We start from the raw sequence: 23,348 nt of genomic DNA, 5'->3' as shown, positions 1-23,348 counted from the left end.
AAGAAAAAGAAGCCATATGGCCACGAAATAACTATACGAACGGCAGACTTGTTGCCCAAGTATCCAGATGACTGGATGAAAATAACTGCATTTCAGTGATGCCTTATTCCTGCCGGAATTTGTATGCTCCAGTAACTGCCAACGACATTATGGGGCACACATTTCGAATACGGCCTTCAAGGGGTTGTAGAACGGTCTCGGTCGTTTTGATGAGGAATTAATGTTCGGAAATGCACCGTTTGGATATCAAATAACTTTGAAGATAGGATCACTTTCAAGTCTGCTACTTCACGGTACGGTGCGTAATCGTAGAGCTGCAGCAGGCACATATCGGAAACGTTTTCCGGATCGCAAATGTTCAACATTTTCGTCCAAGTACAACAGCTGCGAGAAACAGGTACGTTCGCAACTGGTAGGGTTGGCTTTGCTCCTTCCTCCACGGACACACGCCACTGTTTACCAACTGTGTGTATGAAAGCATGAGTCGCAGGTGCACACTGTGCAGTGAGGGCGCCTGGTTGAGTAGCTCCTGCAGATCACACACGTCAGAGCCCATTGTCTCTTCCTCGTGGCGTTTTTCCACATCTTTAATAAACACAACAGACACACATAACAGAAACATTAGTCATCAATAATATATTCTTCACTACGTACAACAGTCTGTCAACGCTGGAGTAACTTTTCAATTCCGCAAATGTAGAAATCATGTTACCTTGAGACGAGGTACTCGTCGAGCCATGTTCACAGCACATTTTCATCCGGAAAGGGAGTTCCTCGGAGGCAGCTCGATAGAGCGGAAAATGTGAAAATCTGAGGGCGCATGCTGAGGTGAATAAGGTGGGTGAAGAATTACTTCCCAATCATGGAGTAGCATCACTTCACACATTCATCCTGGTCGTTATTCTCGGATTGCGTATGTAAAGCCTAGTTTACACGACGACATTGGGCTGCGCCACTCGTTGCAGGGAATGAGCTGCACTCAAATGGTTTCATATTTGACTGTAGACACGGCAAAACCAATTTCCTCGATTTGTGGGTTCCTGAGTTCTGTCTGAAATGAAAGTTTTGGCAGCTACACGTCGCACGAGTTGTGCTGGAGTTAAAGCTTGTGCGTGGAATCGCCATATGAGAAAAAAAAGATATGTGTTTCGATTCGTGACTGGATGAAGAAAAGACGTCTACTCGGTTGCTCAGCATCCTTGCTGAAATAATTTGTAATGGAAGACCGAAGAAGTTCTTTTAATTATCTTAGAATATCACCGAAACGTTTCATCTAAATAGAGTTAATTATGCGATAAGGAATAAAGTCATTGTAATGCATGAAACACTGTCGCCAGAACTTAAATTACATATCACATTGCAAACAATACAATCGAGAACACTCGGCATGCTATAAGATGCCGTTTTAGTTGGTGACGCTTTTTCATTAACACCGACAATTATTAACAGTAATAATATTAACATTAACAACAGTAATTATTCGAAGCAGGCCGCATTAAGAAGAGAATGTTTTGCACACTAATCTATTGAAGATAGATCTGTTCAGTGGCAGTATTTCAAAATTCAAACATACGTGAGTGGGAAGCACTACTGCGACGTTTTAAATAGATGAATATTAAATAAAGAATGTAGCTTCTTGATTTGTGTAGCCTTCCCTCCTGTCAATAATATTCTTTAAAAAAAAAAGAGTCGGCCAACTCGAACGACGGGATTTTAGTCTTGTAGACGAGAACATTTCCACTGCTAGAATTACATTTGTTTGTATTTTTCTTAATTCAGTTGCATATGTGCTCCTAATTCAATAAATTTTGCCCTGGAGCTCAAATATTGTCAAACTATCAACGTTCTGATCGCACGTGACGGTCTCAGGAGAAGTAATATGTTAATTATTTTTGTAATCAGCTTCAGTGAAATCCCACAACTTTGCAAAGCATAGATATCCAAAAAGCGAACATTATTATCCGTCCCCCACTTCGTATTTCAGTTTATCTAAACTCTTACGACCACATATAACCTCAAACGTCATGCAACGAGTGTCGCCAAAGTTGGAACACGCCGGAAGTATTTGTTTCACTGACGAGTTGCGCAAACGCGCGGCGTGCATGCGCAGTGGCCGGTTGCGCTGTTGCCTGCAACTTAACAGGGAACCTCCCCATCGCGCCCCCCTCAGATTTAGTTGTAAGTTGGCACAGTGGATAGGCCTTGAAAAACTGAACACAGATCAATCGAGAAAACAGGAAGAAGTTGTGTGGAACTATGGAAAAAATAAGCAAAATATACAAACGCATTACTCATATACCTGAGTTTTGAAACTACCCCATTGCATGTAAATGTCGTATGATGGTGGAATGTTCACAGTTAATCACATCTGGAAATTCTAGAGAACACAGACATGGGTAATTGGAGATTAATGCGTTTAAACGATCTTCGTCAAACCTCGAAGGTCTTCCTCGACGTGAAGAGTCACTACTGTCAAAACGATCTTCGCTAAAACCACAAAACCAGTTTCTTACCGTGCTCTGTCCAATGGCTTTTTTTCCATACACGGCCCAAATGGTCCAACTGCCTCCGCTGCTGTCACGCCTGTATCGAACTCAAACAGAAGAATATGTCGGAAATGTTCCGATTTCTCCACTTGGCATTCCATTTTCTTGGATCCACACCTCCAAATCACAAAATGACAATATGTAAACTCAAATAGCAAAAGTGAACTACAAATAAAAAATAAATGAACCCATAGCAACCGGAATATTAACATGAAAAACAAAAAACCAACCTAATACATTATTCTAGTTTATTCTCGATGACGGTGTTAGCTGTATGACACGCAGTCGTGAACACCTGAACACTCTTTGAAGATAACTACGATCGTCGACTTCCAAATATTGCATAATGTAGACAATGTCACCTCGCCGAGGGAACAGGATAAATTTCATATCCAGCAAGAAGGTCTAATATGTCACATAAAGATATACGAGGTGCTGCAGTTCAGACATGATCACTCTTATCATCCGCTAGCTGATAGTGTGTCACTTAAAGTCTTGTCTTTTAATCTACATGGTCTGTGAACAAGATAAGGAGAGTATGCAGCAGGATTGCTGCCGCAAGATAAGAGACGTCACTAAATGTTGTACGCTACGGAATCTGATAGTGACGTAAACGTCCTCGTTCTTGGTCGAGGCGAAACACAACTAGCAGATAACTTGCGCGTCTGCGTTGCAATGAAGCTTCCACATCTATTCGGCAGCTTACACACAGCAATGATCGCATTTGTAGTCACTTTTTGTGTTTAATTAGTCTTCTGAATGGTTTGATGTCGGACGTCACGATTTCCCACATGTACTAGCCCCTTCATCTCGAAGTAGCACTTACACCGACGGTACGTTCTGAATAATTGAGAATTATTCAAAGCTGGATATATATTAATCCACTGTGGTCCAGGCACAGCGTCTCTGACTTGTATTAAAAAATACTGGGTCCTGGATTCGATCCCAATCTCAGGTTAGATTATGGATAAAAATCATCAGCCGTAACGACCGAACGCTTTTGGTATGATTCAAGCTGATTTTGCCAAAGGCCTTATTCTAACAGAGCGGAGGATAATATAGATGTTCAGGCCACCCTCCTGTCCGAGGGAGATAACATGCCCTTAAAGGCGGTACAGTCATCACTGATCAGTAGATTGAGGATGTAGAAAGTAAGGGAAAGTAACCTTAGTAGCAGATGGCTGAGAACGTATCATGATGACCTCTCCACTGGCAAAAAAATCCGGTTTAGCCCATTACATGGACGTCCAATGGAAGGCTCCCAATGGGGAGATGACTATGATAAAAAACCAACGAAAAGGTAACATTCGAAGAGTCAGAGCATGGAATGTCAGAAATCTGAACTTGCAGGAAATTTAGAAAATCTGAAAAGGAGACAAAGACTCAATCCAAATATATTAACTCGTTATGAGCAGAAAGACAGGGTAAAGGTTTACAGCGGCATTTCAGTGGTGCGATGACTCATCAGAATCGACAGCAAACTAATGCCAACAACAGTTGTTGTGGTATACATGCCGACGTCACAAGCAAAAGACGAAGAGGTAGAGAGACTATATGAGAGGGCTGCAAGAGTAACTCAATATGTAAAGGGATATGAAAATCTAATAATCAACCCTTTAGTAGGGGAAGCAATACATGACATAATTATGGGTGAATACGAGGTTGGCAGCAGGAACGAAAGAGGAGAAAGTCTCCTTTAGTTCTGTAAGGAACTGCAGGTAGTAACAGCGAATACACTGTTCAAAAATCAAAAGAGGAGAAGGAGTTATACTCAGAAAACGTACCAGTTGGATAACATCAAGGTGAGTCAGATATTTCGAAATCAGATATTTGATTGTAAGGAGTAAAGATGAGATATAGATTTACATCAGAATTTAGTAATGAGTAGATTGAATTTTTAAGAGAATCTTCAGGAAGAGTGTGTACGGAATTACACTCATATTCATAAATTAAGGACAACGTGGCACTGCACAGAACTGGCGCTCATAGCATAGGCACATCGGGAACCCACACGACACAGATCTGAAAGTCCACGGTATTGGTGATAAGTTGAGAAAACCGTCCTGAAACACATATGTTACAAAACGCCACTGTTTCCTCCGCATGCACCCCGACATCAAAATGGGATATGATCACCATGCACATGTACATAGGCCGCACAACGGATGGGCATACTCTAGATCAGGTGGTCGAACAACTGCTAGGGTATAGCCTCCCATTCTTGAACCAGTACCTGTCGGAGCTCCTGAAATGTCTTAGGGGTTTGAAGACGTGCAGCGATACATCGACGGAGAGCATCTGAGACTTGCTTGATGGGGTTTAGGTCTGGAGAACAGGCAGGTCACTCCATTCGCCTGATATCTTCTATTTCAAGGTACTCCTCCACGATGGCAGCTCTGTGGGGCCGTGCGTTTTCATCCATCAGGAGGAAGGTGGGACCCACTGGAGCCCTGAAAAGGCGGACATGCTGATGCAAAATGACGTCCTGATGCACTTGACCTGTTACAGTTCCTCTGTCAAAGACACGCCTGGGTGTACATGCACCAATCATAATCCCACTCCACACCATCAAACCTCGACCTCCATACAGGTCCCTTTCAAGGACATTAAGGGGTTGGTATCTGGTTCCTAGTTCACGCCAGATGAAAACCCGGAGAGAATCACTGTTCAGACTATACCTGGACTCGTCGGTGAACATAAACTGGCACCACTGTTCCAATGACCATGTACTGTGTTCTTGACACCAGGCTACACGGGCTCTCCTGTGACCACGGGTCAGTGGAATGCACCTTGCAGGTCTCCGAGTGAATAAACCGTGTCTGTTCAGTCGTCTGTAGACTGTGTGTCTGGAGACTACTGTCTCAGTGGCTGCGGTAAGGTTCCGAGCAAGGCTACCTGCAGTACTCCGTTGCCGTCTGCGGGCACTGATGGTGAGATATCGGTCTTCTTGTGGTGTTGTATCCTGTGGTCGTCTCGTACTGTAGCCCTTGGAGACGTTTCCTGTCTGCTGGAATCGTTGTCATAATCTTGAGATCACAGTCTGTGGCACACGGAGGGCCCATGCTACGACCTGCTGTGTTTGACAAGACTCCAGTCGCCCTAGTATTCTAACTCTCAGAACGTCGTCAGTATGTGTTCTTTGAGCCATTTTTAACACACAGTCACCATTAGCACGTCTGAAAACGTCAGAACACTTACTCGCTGCACCGTACTCTGACAGGCACCAATACAAAAAAATGGCTCTGAGCACTATGGGACTTAACTTCGGAGGTCATCAGTCCCCTAGAACTTAGAACTACTTAAACCTAACTAACCTAAGGACATCACACACACCCACGCCCGAGGCAGGATTCGAACCTGCTACCGTAGCAGTCGCTCGGTTCCGGACTGAAGCGCCTAGAACCGCTCGGCCACAACGGCTGGACAGCCTATAAGGAAAATTAAGAAAGCAGTTGTATGAATGTCTAGTGCCTTGATGGCATGTCGATGCTGAGGAAAAAAGGGAGGCTGAAAGGTGGAAGGAAGCGGACTTGAAGATGAGGCTACAGAAAGGAAAGAGACAGTGGCGTAGATAGATGGAAGGCACGGTATTGCTTTATAGCAACACGCAAAGCAGTACATAACTTACTGTTATACTAGAAGATACTGAAGGAAGGCAAACTAATATTTTTGTGTTTATAGGTTTAGAGAAAGCTTTTGACAATGTTGACAGAAATACACTAAGACCAGAAGGTTGCAGTGATAAAGTACAAGAAGCGAAGCGATCGGGTACTTACAACTTGTACAGAAAACAGATCGTTGTAATAAGAATCGAAGCAGATGAAAGAGAAGCAGTAGTTGAGAATGGAGTGAGATAAAGTTCTAGCCTATCCCGGTGTTATTCAATCTGTATATCAAGCACGTAATAAAGGAAACTAAGCATAAATTTAGAAAGGCAGTTCAGTTGAGGAAGAAGATATTAAAACTTTCAGGTTTGCGGTTGCCACTGTAATTTTGCAAAAGACGGCAAAGGACATGAAAGAGTAGTTGAATGGAAAGAATAGTGCCTTAAAAAGAGATTACAAGATGAATATTTACAAAATGACACTAAAAGCAGTAGAGGAGCAAAATAATTGACGATGGTCAACGTAGAGAGGATATAAAATACAGACCGGCAAGTAAGAAAAGAGTTTCTGGTAAAGAAAAGTTGGTTAATATTGAATAGCAATTTCAAATCCCCTAGCGTGGAGAGTTACATCACGTCAGTCGTTTAGACTGAAGGCTGCAGCCCGCATCTCGTGGTCGTGCGGTAATGTTCTCGCTTCCCACGCCCGGGTTCCCGGGTTCGATTCACGGCGGGGTCAGGGATTTTCTCTACCTCGTGATGGCTGGGTGTTGTGTGATGTCCTTAGGTTAGTTAGGTTTAAGTAGTTCTAAGTTCCAGGGGACTGATGACCATCGATGTTAAGTCCCATAGTGCTCAGAGCCATTTGAACCATTTTGAAGACTGCAACATCAGCACGATACAATTTATAATTTAAAAGTACATCCAGATTATTACATTCAGCCAATTTTAATTTTGAAAACACTCTGTCCCCTTCGTTTATTTAACGCTGTTTTAATAATTTCCTTGTACTTATTTTATTATTTGTTGGAAAACATTCTGAAAAACTTATAAGGAGATCTTGAAAGTAACTCTCAATTTAACGCTAGCATTATTTTCATTGTTAGTTGCAACTTAGTAAATATTATTCAAGCAGCCGGCCGGAGTGGCTGTGCGGTTCTAGGCGCAAGTTCGAATTCTGCTCGGGCATGGATGTGTGTGATGTCCTTAGGTTAGTTAGGTTTAAGTAGTGCTACGTTCTAGGGGACTGATGACCACAGCAGTTAAGTCCCATAGTGCTCAGAGCCATTTGAACCATTTTTTTATTATTTAAGCTTTCTAAATACACTCGTGGAAATGGAAAAAAGAACACATTGACACCGGTGTGTCAGACCCACCATACTTGCTCCGGACACTGCGAGAGGGCTGTACAAGCAATGATCACACGCACGGCACAGCGGACACACCAGGAACCGCGGTGTTGGCCGTCGAATGGCGCTAGCTGCGCAGCATTTGTGCACCGCCGCCGTCAATGTCAGCCAGTTTGCCGTGGCATACGGAGCTCCATCGCAGTTTTTAACACTGGTAGCATGCCGCGACAGCGTGGACGTGAACCGTATGTGCAGTTGACGGACTTTGAGCGAGTGCGTATAGTGGGCATGCGGGAGGCCGGGTGGACGTACCACCGAATTGCTCAACACGTGGGGCGTGAGGTCTCCACAGTACATCGATGTTGTCGCCAGTGGTCGGCGGAAGGTGCACCTGCCCGTCGACCTGGGACCGGACCGCAGCGACGCACGGATGCACGCCAAGTCCGTAGGATCCTACGCAGTGCCGTAGGGGACCGCACCGCCACTTCCCAGCAAATTAGGGACACTGTTGCTCCTGGGGTATCGGCGAGGACCATTCGCAACCGTCTCCATGAAGCTGGGCTACGGTCCCGCACACCGTTAGGCCGTCTTCCGCTCACGCCCCAACATTGTGCAGCCCGCCTCCAGTGGTGTCGCGACAGGCGTGAATGGAGGGACGAATGGAGACGTGTCGTCTTCAGCGATGAGAGTCGCTTCTGCCTTGGTGCCAATGATGGTCGTATGCGTGTTTGGCGCCGTGTAGGTGAGCGCCACAATCAGGACTGCATACGACCGAGGCACACAGGGCCAACACCCGGCATCATGGTGTGGGGAGCGATCTCCTACACTGGCCGTACACCTCTGGTGATCGTCGAGGGGACACTGAATAGTGCACGGTACATCCAAACCGTCATCGAACCCATCGTTCTACCATTCCTAGACCGGCAAGGGAACTTGCTGATCCAACAGGACAATGCACGTCCGCATGTATCCCGTGCCACCCATCGTGCTCTAGAAGGTGTAAGTCAACTACCCTGGCCAGCAAGATCTCCAGATCTGTCCCCCATTGAGCATGTTTGGGACTGGATGAAGCGTCGTCTCACGCGGTGTGCACGTCCAGCACGAACGCTGGTCCAACTGAGGCGCCAGGTGGAAATGGCATGGCAAGCCGTTCCACAGGACTACATCCAGCATCTCTACGATCGTCTCCATGGGAGAATAGCAGCCTGCATTGCTGCGAAAGGTGGATATACACTGTACTAGTGCCGACATTGTGCATGCTCTGTTGCCTGTGTCTATGTGCCTGTGGTTCTGTCAGTGTGATCATGTGATGTATCTGACCCCAGGAATGTGTCAATAAAGTTTCCCCTTCCTGGGACAATGAATTCACGGTGTGCTTATTTCAATTTCCAGGAGTGTATTTCCATTGTTTTAATTAACTCTCTACACTCGAAAGTATGTTATACAATGTGACTAACAATGCGTAAAAATTATAAAATCTATGTACCTCAGTTTGTTTAACGTCAGCATTTTGAAAGCATACAGCATCTGCCATAGTGCTATTCTCTTGGGCTACTTACCCATAGAAAGTTATGATTTATCAGATTATACTGACATTTAGAAATCAGTTTTTTGTAAAGTTTAAGTAATATACATCAAAACATTTATTTATATGTGAAACAAAATTTCTATATAATGGCTCAACACAATGTAAAATGTTTTCCCAAAAATTTCCCAATTTCCCAATGAGGACCACTAAAGTTTAACAAATCGAGTATTGTGTTCTGAAGTATTAAATATGAAGCACATGTTTCTCAAATCCATACAAAGCTTATTCATTTGCATAGTTCAGAGTGTATAATAGTTGCGATTTCTGTATATTTTATTTATTACTTCGACACCCAGCTAATTAATAATCAAATTGAATGACATTCTTCTGACCATCATGATGCATAAAGTTTGTAAGATATAAAGAGTCGCAAATATTTTCCTACATGAGTCTATTCTTTTCACTTCACTTTATGTTTTCGTCTCGTATTCCATAGTCAAGCCTGCCATACACTTAAAGGAATTTATTTATTTCTTATAACGATGGATGCAATTATTTCATACAACAGTTTACTTGATAATACTTTAATCAACTTCGCTTGCATTTCGTCAGCTAAAGTCATGAGTTGATGCTTCAGTCCTAAACAGGTAGGAAGTAGTAGATTATACAAGGGCTGGAACTTAAATAGTGGCAACTATCTATTCACAACCGATATAAAAGAGTTATATGTTTGAGTCTGTTACTGTCCTTCAAAGTAGTCGCCAACATTGTGTAGAATTCGTTGCCCGGTACAAATATGTAGCTATTTTGTATCGGTTGTGAATAAATAGTTCCACTATTTAAGTACTAACCCGCGTATACCAAAAAAAAAAAAAAAATAATCTTTGTCACTTAGCTGTAGAGGAAGGTTGCGTGCAAAAATATGAACATTAAAGTAAAAGACAATGTAATGTAAGTCGCTTATATGTAGGGAAGTTGACATTGATAGTTTTGGGAAAACTGAATTTTAAGTCTTTCAAATCAAACTTCTGTTGGAGATCCGTAAAATACTATTCGAGCAGTTTCTGGGCTATGACCGTTAACGATTAGTTGTTGAAAGCATTACTGGAACGAGAGGGATTATTGTAATAAATGAAAAACACCAGTTTGCTTTTGTTCTACAATATTACTTTTATTGCGTTAACCAGTTTTCGTCTTACAAGGCCATCGTCAGGCATGACCTTGTAAGCCGCAAACTGGTTAACGCAATAAAAGTAATATTAAAGATCAAAAGCAAACTTGTGGTTTTCATTTATTATTATGTTGTTCTACCAAGAACCGACGGAAGGGTCTGTTAACATGATAAAAGTATTATTGTAATTGCCTGCAGTCAACAAGAGCCAGTGTCAGTGAATATTCATAGCTTATTGTGTTCTCAATATTTGAAGATACTGTTTTTTTCTTCTACTAAATAGAGATTACTGTACTTGTGGAAGAGCTGAACTTTTCTGCTCAGAATTAACGATATATTAGGCGCCAATGCCTTTAGTTAGCCTTTACCTTAATCTTCAAAATACACAACTCTTCTCTAAGGCCATCACCTGAATACAACGCCACTGGACGTGATCTCACGCCTTATGAGTGTCGCGTGACCGATATTTTTGTTCTGGAATACAGAGTTGAAGGGACCGTTTAGAACCATTCGATGAAATTTGAATACGACCCGAAGCATAAAAGGGAGTTTATACTTTCTCATCTTCCCTTTGGCTCCCACCTGTGACGTGAGCGCAGGAGAGGGGGGGGGGGGGGGGGTAGGGGGGGGATTGATTATTGACACGCAGTCAACAAAATGAGAAAGTGTCCCTCAAAGATTCCCCTGCTCGGCAACGCCCTGAGTGCCACCTACGCACCTACATCGGGGGCTTTAAATACGTCTCTTTACAGTAATACCCATCCTCCGCTCCCCACCCGCTGGCGGAATAGACAACCTTTCAAAACCCTGAAGATTTCAGGAGTGGCCAGGAGGCGCTAGTTTCGAGACAGTCACCCTCCCTGACGGCTGGTAGAGAACAGTGGACGGGTGCCTCTATACAGTGACTAAGTGCCCAAGAAAGATGCGCAAGCGGCCATGATGTTGCCGAACTTTCCCATTCTATTTAGATGCGTATCAACGTTGCAACGACACCACCCTCCCCTCCTCTACCCCCCCCCCCCCCCCGCCGTGAACACGCCACGCTATGGCACGAAAGAAGGGTGTGAAAAAGAGGCATAACACCCTTTTCTAGTTTGGGTCACTTTCAGATTTCGTTAAATGGTTCTGATTGGTTTCTAGTGTTTCCACCCTGTACACTACACCAACAATCGTGGTGACGATATACTCCATGGAGGTCAAATCACATTCAAGATTTTGCAGCCATATGTTACCCTTCGAGTAGTGTTTCATGTGGAGTGGGTGTGAGGGAGGGTTATGTCGTTTCAAAGCGGAGGCGTGTCCGAAATGTTTTTCTCTATCATCCATAAAAAAAAAACTGTGATTTCAATGCTGGGCGTCGCCTTTTTGACCCTCCGTTGCAGAGGTATCGAGAGATGATGCGTTCGACGACCTTCCCATGTTGTGAAACGTCTACAGTGGAGCTGGGCAGAATTGAGATGAAATATGGTGCCAATGTGGCGTCATTAATGAATTTATGAGCTCGTACCTTTTTCTGCACTTGCGACGTCTCGCTGTTTGAAGCACTGCCGAACCCGAGGGTGACCTCGCCTTCCGTCACGGTTGTGAGCCATTACAGAGGGAGCTTACAGGCAAGTTTCGAGCTTCAGCGTCGCACTGGGGAAAATAACATGGTTTCGAAGAAGTGCATCTTTAATTTTCTTGCACATTACACAGGGTGAGCACAAAGTCTTTCTTTGATTATAAAAATTTCTAACAGAATAACCGTTTGACAGAATAATTTAGTTTGATGCCGTTGCATAGGTTAGTGTTACTAGTTTTCTTTTAAGGCCACTTACGTTAGTAAACATCATCTTGTGCTCCCTTGGTAGCTCGGAGAATGTCGAGACGGTATTCCATTTCGCGCCAGGTGTTTCGTTATATGTGTTCTGTCACAGTACCCGGTCGCAGGTTCGAATCCTGCCTCGGACATGGATGTGTGTGATGTGCTTAGGTTAGTTAGGTTTAAGTAGTTCTAAGTTGTAGGGGACTGATGACCTCAGAAGTTAAGTCCCATAGTGCTCAGAGCCATTTGAACCATTTGTCACAGTACCCACAGCAGCTTGTATCCTAGCCTTCAGTTCGTCGACGTAAGCAACTGGTGTGACGAAACTCTGTCCTTGATATAGCCCCAGAAAAAAAAAGTCAAGGGGCCTAGTGTCTGGAGAGCGGGGTGGCCAGTGTGTTGGACTGTTCCTTCCAATCCACCGATCCAGACATTACTCTCCTCGCCAGACATTACGCCCCTTGAATTATTTTTCTGGGTCTATATCAAGGACAGGGTCTTCGTCACACCAGTTGCTGACGTCGACGAACTGAAGGCTAGAATACAAGCTGCTGTGGGTACTGTGACAGAACACATGTAACGAAACACTTGGCAGGAACAGGAATATCGCCTCGACATTCTCCTAGCTGCCAAGGGAGCACACGTTAAGGTTTCCTAACGTAAGTGGTCTTTAAAAAAACTAGTAACACTAACCTATGTAACGGCATCAAATGTAAATTATTATGTCAAACGGTTATTCTGTAATAAATTGTTATAATCAGGGCAAGACTCTGTGCTCATCCAGTATTTTCATTATTAGAAAGTATTTCTCTTTGAAAACCCATGCGTATGTAGTTTTGATACATACCATGTCATGAGTGGCGAAAAACAGAAGATAAATTTTAACAATTGTTATTGGTAAATGAACAGATAGATCAGATTTAAAAAAAGTAAGAAGACCTTGATGCTCATTCATTTGATAAACATTCGTTTTACTGCTCAGAGCTATAGACCATCCGAGGGAAGTGTCTGGCCGTCCGGGGTGGCCGAACGGTTCTAGGCGCTACAGTCTGGAACCGCGCGACCGCTACGATCGCAGTCTCGAATCCTGCCTCGAGCATGGATGTGTGTGATGTCCTTAGGTTAGTTACGTTTAAGTAGTTCTAAGTTGTAGGGGACTGATGACCTCAGAAGTTAAGTCCCATAGTGCTCAGAGCCATGTGAACAATTTTTTGGAAGTGTCTAACTGGAAGAATAACTCTTGATTTTAAACAGAGATTCAGTATGTTGATGGTGGGGCTTACTTTTTATTCTGTGTTCCTTCTCCCAAGAGACAATCATTTTGGACATTAAAAGTATAAATTTAGTGTTGCATTTCTCAATCGATCGAGGAGAAAGATAAATGTTCAAATGTGTGTGAATTCCTAAGGGACCAAACTGCTTAGGTCATCGATCCCTAGACTTACTCACTACTTAAACTAACTATGCTAAGAACAACACAAACACCCATGTCCGAGGGAGGACTCGATCCTCCGGAGGGAGTTGCCGCGCAGTCCGTGACATGACGCCTCAAACCGCGCGGCGAGGAAAAAGGTAAATTAGTTACAAACAGTACTGTACAATACGGCCCTCATTACACTTCAGTTCGTCGACCTATACTAATAGCCACGACTTGGCCAATTTAATTTTGACGTGTGTGTTTTGTATGCCTGCAGCAAACGCGGTCTGCTTGGAACGCGGTGTTCTACCTGTCGGCGGCACTGTCAGCAGCTGGGTATGTCGTCTACGCCGTGTTCACCACAGCCGAGGAGCAGCCATGGAATAGTTGTCCCTCAGGTGAGTGAGTGCTCGCGCCTGCAAGCTTTCGTGTTGTTGGTGGAGGGGGTTCGTTCCACCACGGCTAAGACGTACATAAGAGGCAGGCACGAAGTTAATATAAAGTTAATATAACAGATAACTATAGATTTCTGGGTCGACCAAAAGAAAACGATAATATTTCTGAAGCATTCCAAAAATCAAGTGCAGCAAGTGTGTTCCAGTACTTATATATAGAAATTCTGTCAGTTCCTAGTCGGTCATCAGAAACGGATATCACACTAGAGACCCTTTAGTTATTCTATTAACCCCACTAGCAAGTGCCTGTGCCGCAAGGTCAGTCTACATCTCAGTTAAATGCACTCTCTGTGCGGGGGACTAACATACACTGATGAGCCAAAGAAACTATACACCTGCCTAATATGGTGTTGGGCCCCCGGAGCAAGCAGAATAGCCGCAACACGACGTGGCATGGACTCGACTTATGTGTGAAGTAGAGCTGGAGGGAATTGACGCCATGAATCCTGCAGGGCTGTGCATAAATCTGTAAGAGTACGAGGGAGTGGGGTTCTCTTCTGAACAGCATGTTGAAGGCATCCCACACATGCTTAGTAAGGTTCATGTCTGGGGTGTTTGGTGGCCAGTGGAGTGTTTAAACTCAGAAGAGTGTTCCTGGAGCCCCTATGTAGCAATTCTGGACGTTTGATTTGTCAATGGAAACGGATGGTTGCAGGAGATCATACAGGATGTTTACGTACGTGGTAACTGTCAGAGTCGTATCTAGGCGTATCGGGGGTCCTGAATCACTCCAACTACACATGTCCCACACCATTGCAGAACCTCTACCAACTTGAACAGTCCCCTGTTGACATGCATGGTCCATGGATTGGTGAGGTTGTCTCCATACCCTTATACGTCCATCCGCTCGATACAATTTGAAACGAGACTCGTCCGACCAGGCAACATGTTTCCAGTCTTCAACAGTCCAATGTTAGTGTTGACGGGCCCAGAAGAGGCGTAAAGCTTAGTGTCTTGCAGTCATCAAGGCACACGAATGGGACTTTGGCTCCGAAAGCTCATACCGGTGACGTTTCGTTGAATGGTTGGAACACCGACACTTGTTGACGGCTCAGCATTGAAATCTGCAGCAATTTTCGGAAGGATTGCACTTCTGCCGCGTTGAACGATTCTTTTCAGTCGTCGTTGGATATTTTTCCGGGCGCAGCGATGTCGGTGATTCGGCGTTTTGCCGGATTCCTGACATTCACAATACACTCTTGAAATGGTCGTAGGGGAAAATCCGCCTTTCATCGCTACCTTGAGATGTTGTGTCGCATCGCTCGTGCGCCGATTATAACACCCACGTTCAAACTCTAACCTGCCACTGTAGCAGTAGTAAAAGATCCAGCAACTGCGCCAGACACTTGTCCTATATAGGCGTTGCCGACCGCAGTGCCGTATTCTGGTGTTTACATATCTCTGTATTTGAATACGCATGCCTATACCAGTCTCTTTGGCGCTTCAGTATATGTAGTCATATTCCGTGGGCGATAAAGATGTAGGCAGTCTGCACAACCTTAAGGCCTATATTTACTGGCAGACTCGATCAATTTTAGATTGGGGCAAGAGCAAACTTGAGCCTCGCACTTCACAGTAATTTAAGACAACTAATGTTCATTCTGATGAAGGGTACACATGAGAAGGCAGTACTTTCGTCTTCATAGTAAGTTCACAACAAGACTGCACCGTCGCTTTCCAATATGGCAAAATAAGGAAGCTTACGATGTCATTACGGATGGAGCACAAACTCCGACTGGCGAAGAAAAGGGAAAGAAACCGACAGCTGATTTTCCAAGGAAACCATCCCAACACTGAAGTTAAACAAATTAGGGAAATAGCGGAAAAACTAAATCTATGGGGGAGGGGAATTTCAATCGTTGTCTTACGTGCTGTGAGAATAATGTGTCGAGCTCATCCACGATCGTCATCTAGACGTTTGTTTAAACAGTTAGGCATTTTGACTTCTGCTTCACAGTATATTCATTTGGCCATGAAGTTTGTTACATAATTAACCCACCACAGTCCAAAAGGAAAAATGGTTTACATAATTACAAGAAAAGAAAATGACCTTCATTAATACACATTAAGTTTGTCTTTAGCATAAAAAGGGTATCACAATGCTACCACTAAATTTTAGATCACTTACCCACTGATATAAAATATCCGACAGTAAAGTTAAATCTGAAAACAAAGGCAAAAAGTTCTCCTTCAAATTTCTTCTATTCCGTAGAGGAATTTCAATTTTTCTAATGTGTAAAAGATGGTCAGTATGAATAACTAATTCAGAACTGCATTTTGAAAAATAAAATCAAAATAATAAAAAATAAAACACACTTGTAAATCGTCATCATACAGCCATATTTACATACGAATGTTTAATGTGAATGCAAAATGTCTCGTTCCACATCATTGTAATTAATCATACAAATAATGCTTGGAACATAAAACTAACCAACTGAATGCGAGTACAGAATCTTACCATTTCGCAACTTTCATTCGTTTCCAATGCAGATAGTCTGTAAGTAATTCATTCATTTATTCCGTGTGTTGTAACTACATATGCTATTACATCTTTGCCTCTTCCACTACCTGTGTAAGCGTAAGAGAGTTTAGTACAAGATCAGATAGTCCTTATTCACACAGATCTACTGGGATTTTCTTTTACAATTACGGAAACACACAGTTTGCTGTAAATTTCATAAAGCGCTAAGATAACTGCAACTTCACTGCTTGTCTGAATTTTGCTTATACATATACATCAACACAACTACTTTGCAATTCATAATTAAGTGCCTGGTAGGGGGTTCATCGAACCACGTTGAAGCTACTTTTCTACCATTCCACTCTTGAACAGTGCGCGTGAAAAACGAACACTTAAATGTTTCGGAGCGAGCTCTAATTTCTACATCTACATCTACATCTACATCCATACTCCGCACGCCACCTGACGGTGTGTGGCGGAGGGTACTTTGAGCACCTCTATCGGTTCTTCCTTCTATTCCAGTCTCATATTGTTCGTGGAAAGACAGATTGTTGGTAAGTCTCTGTGTGGGCTCTAATCTCTCTGATTTTATCCTCATGGTCTCTACGCGAGATATACGTAGGATGGAGCATTATACTGCTTGACTCCTCGGTGAAGGTATGTTCTCGAAACTTCAACAAAAGCCCGTACCGAGCTACTGAGCGTCTCTCTTGCAGAGTCTTCCACTGGAATTTATCTATCATCTCCTTAACGCTTTCGCGATTACTAAATGATCCTGTAACGAAGAGCGCTGCTCTCCGTTGGATCTTCTCTATCTCTTCTATTAACACTATCTGGTACGGATCCCACATTGGTGAGCACTATTCAAGCAGTGGGCGAATAAGTGTACTGTAACCTGTTTTTGTGCTGTATTTACTTAGGATTCTTCCAGTGAATCTCAGTCTGGCATCTGCTTTACCCACGATTAATTTTATATGGTCATTCCATTTTAAATCACTCCTAATGCCTACTCTCAGATAATTTATGGAATTAACTGCTTCCAGTTGCTGACCTGCTATATTGTATCATCATTACATCTGTCTACATTGAGATTCAATTACCATCCCTGCACCATGGTTCAATTCGTTGCGGATCATCCTACATTTCAGTACAATTTTCCATTGTTACAACCTCTCGATATACTGCAGCATCATCCGCAAAAAGCCTCAGTAAACTTCCGATGTTATCCACAAGGTCATTTACATATATATTGTGAACAGCAACGGTCCTACGACACTCCCCTGCGGCACATCTGAAATCACCCTTACTTCGGAAGACTTCTCTCCATTGAGAATGAAATGCTGCGTTCTGTTATCTAGGAACTCTTCAATCCAATCACACAATTGGTCTGATAGTCCATATGCTCTTACTTTGTTCATTAAATGACTGTGGGGAACTGTATCAAATGCCTTGCGAAAGTCAAGAAGCACCTGGGAACCCGTGTCTATGGCCCTCTGAGTCTCGCGGACGAATAGCGCAAGCTGGGTTTCATACGATCGTGTTTTTCGAAACCCACGCTGATTTCTGCAGAGTAGATTTCTAGTCTCCAGAAAAAGTCATTACAGTCGAACATAATACGTGTTCCAAAATTCTAAAACTGATCGACGTTAGAGATATAGGTCTATAGTTCTGCACATCTGTTCGACGTCCCTTCTTGAAAACGGGGACGACCGGTGCCCTTTTCCAATCTTTTGGAACGCTATGCTCTTCTAGAGACCTACGGTACACCGCTGCAAGAAAGGGGGCAAGTTCCTTCGCGTACTCTGTGTAAAATCGAAATGGTATCCCATCAGGTCCAGCGGCATTTCCTCTTTTGAACGATTTTAATTGTTTTTCTATCCTTCTGTCATTTCTCTTATTTTATTAAAATGATTATTTCTCCTCATGCAGATGGGCGCCAAAAATATTTTCACATTCGGAGGATGAACTTGGTGACTGAAAGTACATGAGAAGACCTTGTCGCAAGCAAAAACAACTTTGTTTTAATGATGGGCATCCCAGTTTGCATATCACATCCGTGGAAGTCTCCCCTCTCTTTCGCGATAATACAAAACGAGCAGCCCTTCTTTGAACTTTTTCACTGTCTTCTGTCAATACTATCTGATGAAGATTCCACATCGCGCAGCAATATTCCAGATGAGGATGGACAAGCGTAGTGTAGCCAGTGTCTTTAGTAGACCCGTGGCATTTTCTGAGTCTTCTGTCAATAAAGAGCAGTCTTTTGTTCGATTTACCCATAACAGCATCTACATATGTGATCGTTACCTGGAAACACGAATAAAACGATTGTAAACACAGGAAGCCTGTATTATCTACTAATGAACCTGAAATTAAACAATTTTACATTACTGTGACTAAAAGAATCTTAGTTTCCCTAAAAAAAAATTATGTTATTTCTCCAAATAGAGCTAATGGGTAATTACATTGAGATGCCAGATAAATTCGAAGTGCTCAATGTTGGCTAAGGTATCGCCAAAACGTTCAAGGAAACTTCGAAATCGAGGATGTAGATTATCACATGAGAAGTCTTGATTGTTTAACAAGTACGCAAATAACCAACAGTTTCCTCGTCTAATTTTCAATCATGTAGGACATATAATGCAAAACTCCCCGTTGCTCGGAGCTGGAAATTATTCTACCACCATGAACTGGAAACAACTGCAGCATTGTCACGTAGTGCCAGTTAAGATCAATGTAATGGGCACCCGTACAACATTTGTTAGTACTTCATTTTACAAATATGTGATGCTACTCTTGAATACATTACTTTTTCAAGAATTTTGGATAAAGCTGTCATAAGTGAGATTGGGCGGCAGTTGTTAGCATCAGATCTATCCCCTTTTTTATGCAACGTCATTGCAGGTAGGCAACGTGTTGGCTATACATGAACGTGGATGCTACCCATGAGAGTAAGAATGGCTTTTATGAGGTTGAAAGTGGAGGCCAGAAATAATATCCTAAGGAAGAAAATAGGGTCTACATGGGTCTCTTAGCCCCGAACTTCAAGAGCAGCTGCTGAATACGCATGCCCTTTGTGGTACGGGTTTGCGCACGCCAAAGAAGTCGGCAAGGAATTGAATGAGACATGGTAGATTGTTACTGGATGTCTACGGCCTAAACTATTCGCCAATGATTAACATCTGGCAGATACTGTTTCCCCAGACATCTGTCCACTTCGTGAAGTGGAAAACACAAACCAGTTCCGAAGCCTAGCCATTGACTGCATGATTATGTACCAGCCATCCAGAGAGGGAGGTCCAGGAAAAGCTTCATGAAAATCAGCAGCGTTCTGCAAAAGACTCCATCGAAACCAATATGGAAATGTAGAAAGCACAAGTTGTAAACGATGTTGGCCTCATCCATTTAAAATTCTCCTTCGTGGCAACAGAGAGAAGTGCATTACGCGGCCTGTTCACAATCGTCTACGCTCTGACGTCAGCTGATCCCAGTACAATTACCAAAATGCAGGTTTCCGGTTACCACTTTTAAGACAACACGGCGCAAGCCATAGACCACTTGTTTTGCCATGGCTCTCTCCCCGTCTTGCAGTCAGAAATCCGGCCGTTCTGGTCGAGCGGTTCTAGGCGCTTCAGTCTGGAACCGCGGGACCGCTACGGTCGTAGGTTCGAATCCTGCCTCGGGCATGGATGTGTGTGATGTCCTTAGGTTAGTTAGGTTTAAGTAGTTCTAAGTTCTAGGAGACTGATGACCTCAGATGTTGAGTCCCATAGTGCTCAGAGCCATTTGAACCATTTTTGCGCAGCCAGAAAGATCAACTTCACGCAACCCCAAATTGTCTTGAGGTTCCATGCTTTTTGTCCTCCATGGTGTGATCTTCCATGCACTTCTATGCTGACGTGTTTAAGTTACTTGTTTTGTATATTTTAAAATTTCTGGTTGTATTTCTTTGTACTGATTATGCTGACATGCATCAAGAAATTTAAGAACGAGTCTAAACTCATAGCAAATACCGGCACTTAACTTCTGTTTTATTTGTGCACTTTCTTGTGTTTGTTAGAAAAATCCACTTTACAGGGAACAACAGAACGTACACTAATACAAATGCTAGTGGCACGCATAGAGAAAAATATAGTAGAAAAACAACATTTTATTTTTTGATCTTTGTGTTTATTTCAGGAAAACAATCCAAAGCAAAGAGCGTGGGGTCCGCTGACACAGCAGCCATTGAAGATGAGGTCGTGGAAGAGAGTGGGCGTAAATCCCTTGACTTTTAGCCATCGATATCTTCAGAACATTCTAATGTGTCACGAGCGGGCTGAACGAAGGTAATAATGACACAATCGACGTGGATGTTGTCTGGAGATGGACTCTCCAAATGTGTGGGTTGTTGCACTTAATTGCTAGGCACTAGGTGGTGTCTGCAAAGAGAAAAGTTGTCAATTTCCTATGAAGTACTTGTTTTTTCCTATGAATGTATTAAACATGCAGTTTTTAAGATTGTGACAACTAATGGGCAAAATTTTCAAATTTAAACTCACGTTTCCGGGCTGTCGTTGAGAGAAGGCACGGATGTAAATCCGTTAAGCCGTGTCTTGCATCACACCTGAATATAATCAACGTTTCGTTACTTTGCGAACTGTATATTTTGACAGTTCACATAAAGGAGTCATGTTTAAGCCAAATATAGTATCCTAGAGTTCCCTATGTAGACTGTCTCCTGATTTGATGCACATCTTAGTCAAGTTTCTATTTTATTCCATGGATGACATTTGATGCTCAGGCAAATGTTTTAATATTTCTTTGTTACTTATTGCTACACGCAATCGCTGACCACAGTGTTCACGTATTCTTCATGCCTCAACAAGTCTTATTCATGTGGCATATAATCAATAAATTTTGGCCATCCTGATCACCTGTTAACTCGTTAATACGACCACATGTTATTCACAAATCATGTAGAAATTCTATAGCGATTAATTATTCAGTAACAAGCATTCATGTCCAGTTTCCTTATGGATACAGGTGTGTTAACGTTCGATCCAGATGTGGTGGGTTTTTATATTAAATACTGAAGAGACTTCAACACCAGAAATTAACGGTCAGAGGGAAAAGAGCTAATGCCAAAATTTCCTGGTACTCTGTTACTGGACTGATGCCCTGCATCAACGCCACATCTTTACACAGTGTCATACTGAATGAAGGCAAGTGACATTGTTGATGATGATACGGCTGTCACATCGTAACTTCAAGTTGTTTCTTTTCTCTCTGCAGTCATGGGCTGTGCGGCTGGTCCCGGCGGAGGTTCGAGTCCTCCTTCGGGCATGGGTGTGCGTGTTTGTCCTTAGGATAATTTAGGTTAAGTAGGGTGTAAGCTTAGGGACTGATGACCTTAGAAGTTACGTCCCATAAGATTTCACACACAGTTGAACATTTGTTCCTTTCTTCTACTGGAAACGACAATGCACCCAACCAGGGGCGGATCCAGGATCTCGATCAGGGGGAGGAGGGGGGAAAATTTTTTGGCACCTGCCTACCAAAAAATTAATTCCAAATAAAACCACGAATACTCTATAATTCTGTTTTTAGTTTAATTGTGTGTCGCTATGTGTTAAGTGTGTTTAATGAAATAACTTACTGCATTACCTAAAAAATATTCTTCAAATACGACACGTGCACTTGAAAAACTCTGTGTTTGTCTGCTAATGTAAAATAATCTATAAAAATGCTAATGTTCATTTGTTTCCATTCTTAAATCTTCGAGATTAGTTCACCAATTTCTTTCATTTGACAAAATGTTCCCATCGAATTCGCGCATGTGTTTATACGCAGCAATGACGATACGACTGCGAAAAGTTATAATAGGATATTGACTGCGTTCAGGAAATCATCTTATATTGTTAATTACGTCATTTTACGCTCTTAATAAGCTTTTTTCCTCATGAATGTAAATATTAATAAAAGAAATTTCTTTCTTTCTTCTTGTAAAAAAAGAAATAAAATAAAAATGCAAAAGTATAAATAAAATGAAATTTAATATTAAATATGTATATTCAAACTAATGTCCTTAAATATTAAATTCTAATCTCCTTCTACGCCCACTTTTTTAAAATCTTGTAATTACTTTTTCTACATCTACAGGCATCTGGTAATGAATATGCATAAATGCAAGACTAAGGAGGCGGTTTTCATCGATCGATGTTTTTAAATAAGTTTCCGGGCGCCGCAACGACGAAAACGATCTTTCAGCAGATGAAGTTGTAACTGGAAGCGTTGCCAGGACCAATAAAAGCTTACGTATTATGGGAAATGCATCCTTATCACATGTAGCCAATATATCAAGGGCGATGCTTGGAAGCTCTTTTTGTCGTTTCTTTTCTTGATTCCATTTCTCTCGCCACATTATTATTTTATCCCCTAACATAAGCGAAGCAAATGACTTTGTGCACGTCAAGCAACGAACCGAAGCGGTTGGTGCGGGACTCTGCAATTTTTTCAGTTTCACCTGCAAAGATCTTCACAATACTTTCTGGACTGGAAACAGAAAGGTTGAACACATCCAAAGTATCAGCAGAGAATCTTTCTCGTAAATCAGTCATAATGAAGTCCAGTAGGGGAGCATAGACTGTTACTCTGTAATATTCTTCTGCCGAAATTGTTTGAGGGTTGTCACGATAAACTTGGCGTCGACCGTGGCGAGGTATACGAGGGATATTGAGCTCGATGCCGGTAGCCACCCAAAGTATTCGCTCGCTCTCAGTTTCTTAACAGTCAAACCGCACCTCAACACAACCTTCTTGACTTCTGCGGTTCGCAGTAGTTTCTAATTTGTGTCAAATCACGCTTCTAGGCCTACTACAGTGGTGACTTAATCACTATCGTGTTTCACTGAATTTGAGAAGCAAAAAATGCAAAGCTACTTTTTTTACGTTGTGGTTTTACGTCCTGCTGACAATGTGGTCATTTGAGACAGCTTAGTGCTAATTTATTGTAGCTTAATGTGCACACATCAC

The 23,348-nt window shown here is 42.7% G+C and overlaps 1 protein-coding gene across 1 annotated transcript in view; it reads left to right on the top strand.

The window, feature by feature from the left end:
* Window positions 1-22,362, top strand: part of LOC126354245 (sialin-like) — a 125,749-nt gene extending 103,387 nt beyond the window's left edge. Inside the window, exons 9-10 of the mRNA XM_050003747.1 lie at window positions 13,697-13,817; window positions 20,515-22,362. Of these exons, the coding sequence (XP_049859704.1) occupies window positions 13,697-13,817; window positions 20,515-20,612 (219 nt within the window). The 3' untranslated portion in view covers window positions 20,613-22,362. The remainder of the gene's footprint in view (window positions 1-13,696; window positions 13,818-20,514) is intronic.
* The last annotated feature ends 986 nt before the right edge of the window (window positions 22,363-23,348 follow it).

Source organism: Schistocerca gregaria, chromosome 3 (assembly GCF_023897955.1).
Source record: "Schistocerca gregaria isolate iqSchGreg1 chromosome 3, iqSchGreg1.2, whole genome shotgun sequence".
NCBI classification, from domain to species: Eukaryota; Metazoa; Arthropoda; class Insecta; order Orthoptera; family Acrididae; genus Schistocerca; species Schistocerca gregaria.
The sequence above is the reverse complement of the archived record's forward strand: the minus strand, read 5'-3'. Positions and strand labels throughout refer to the sequence as shown.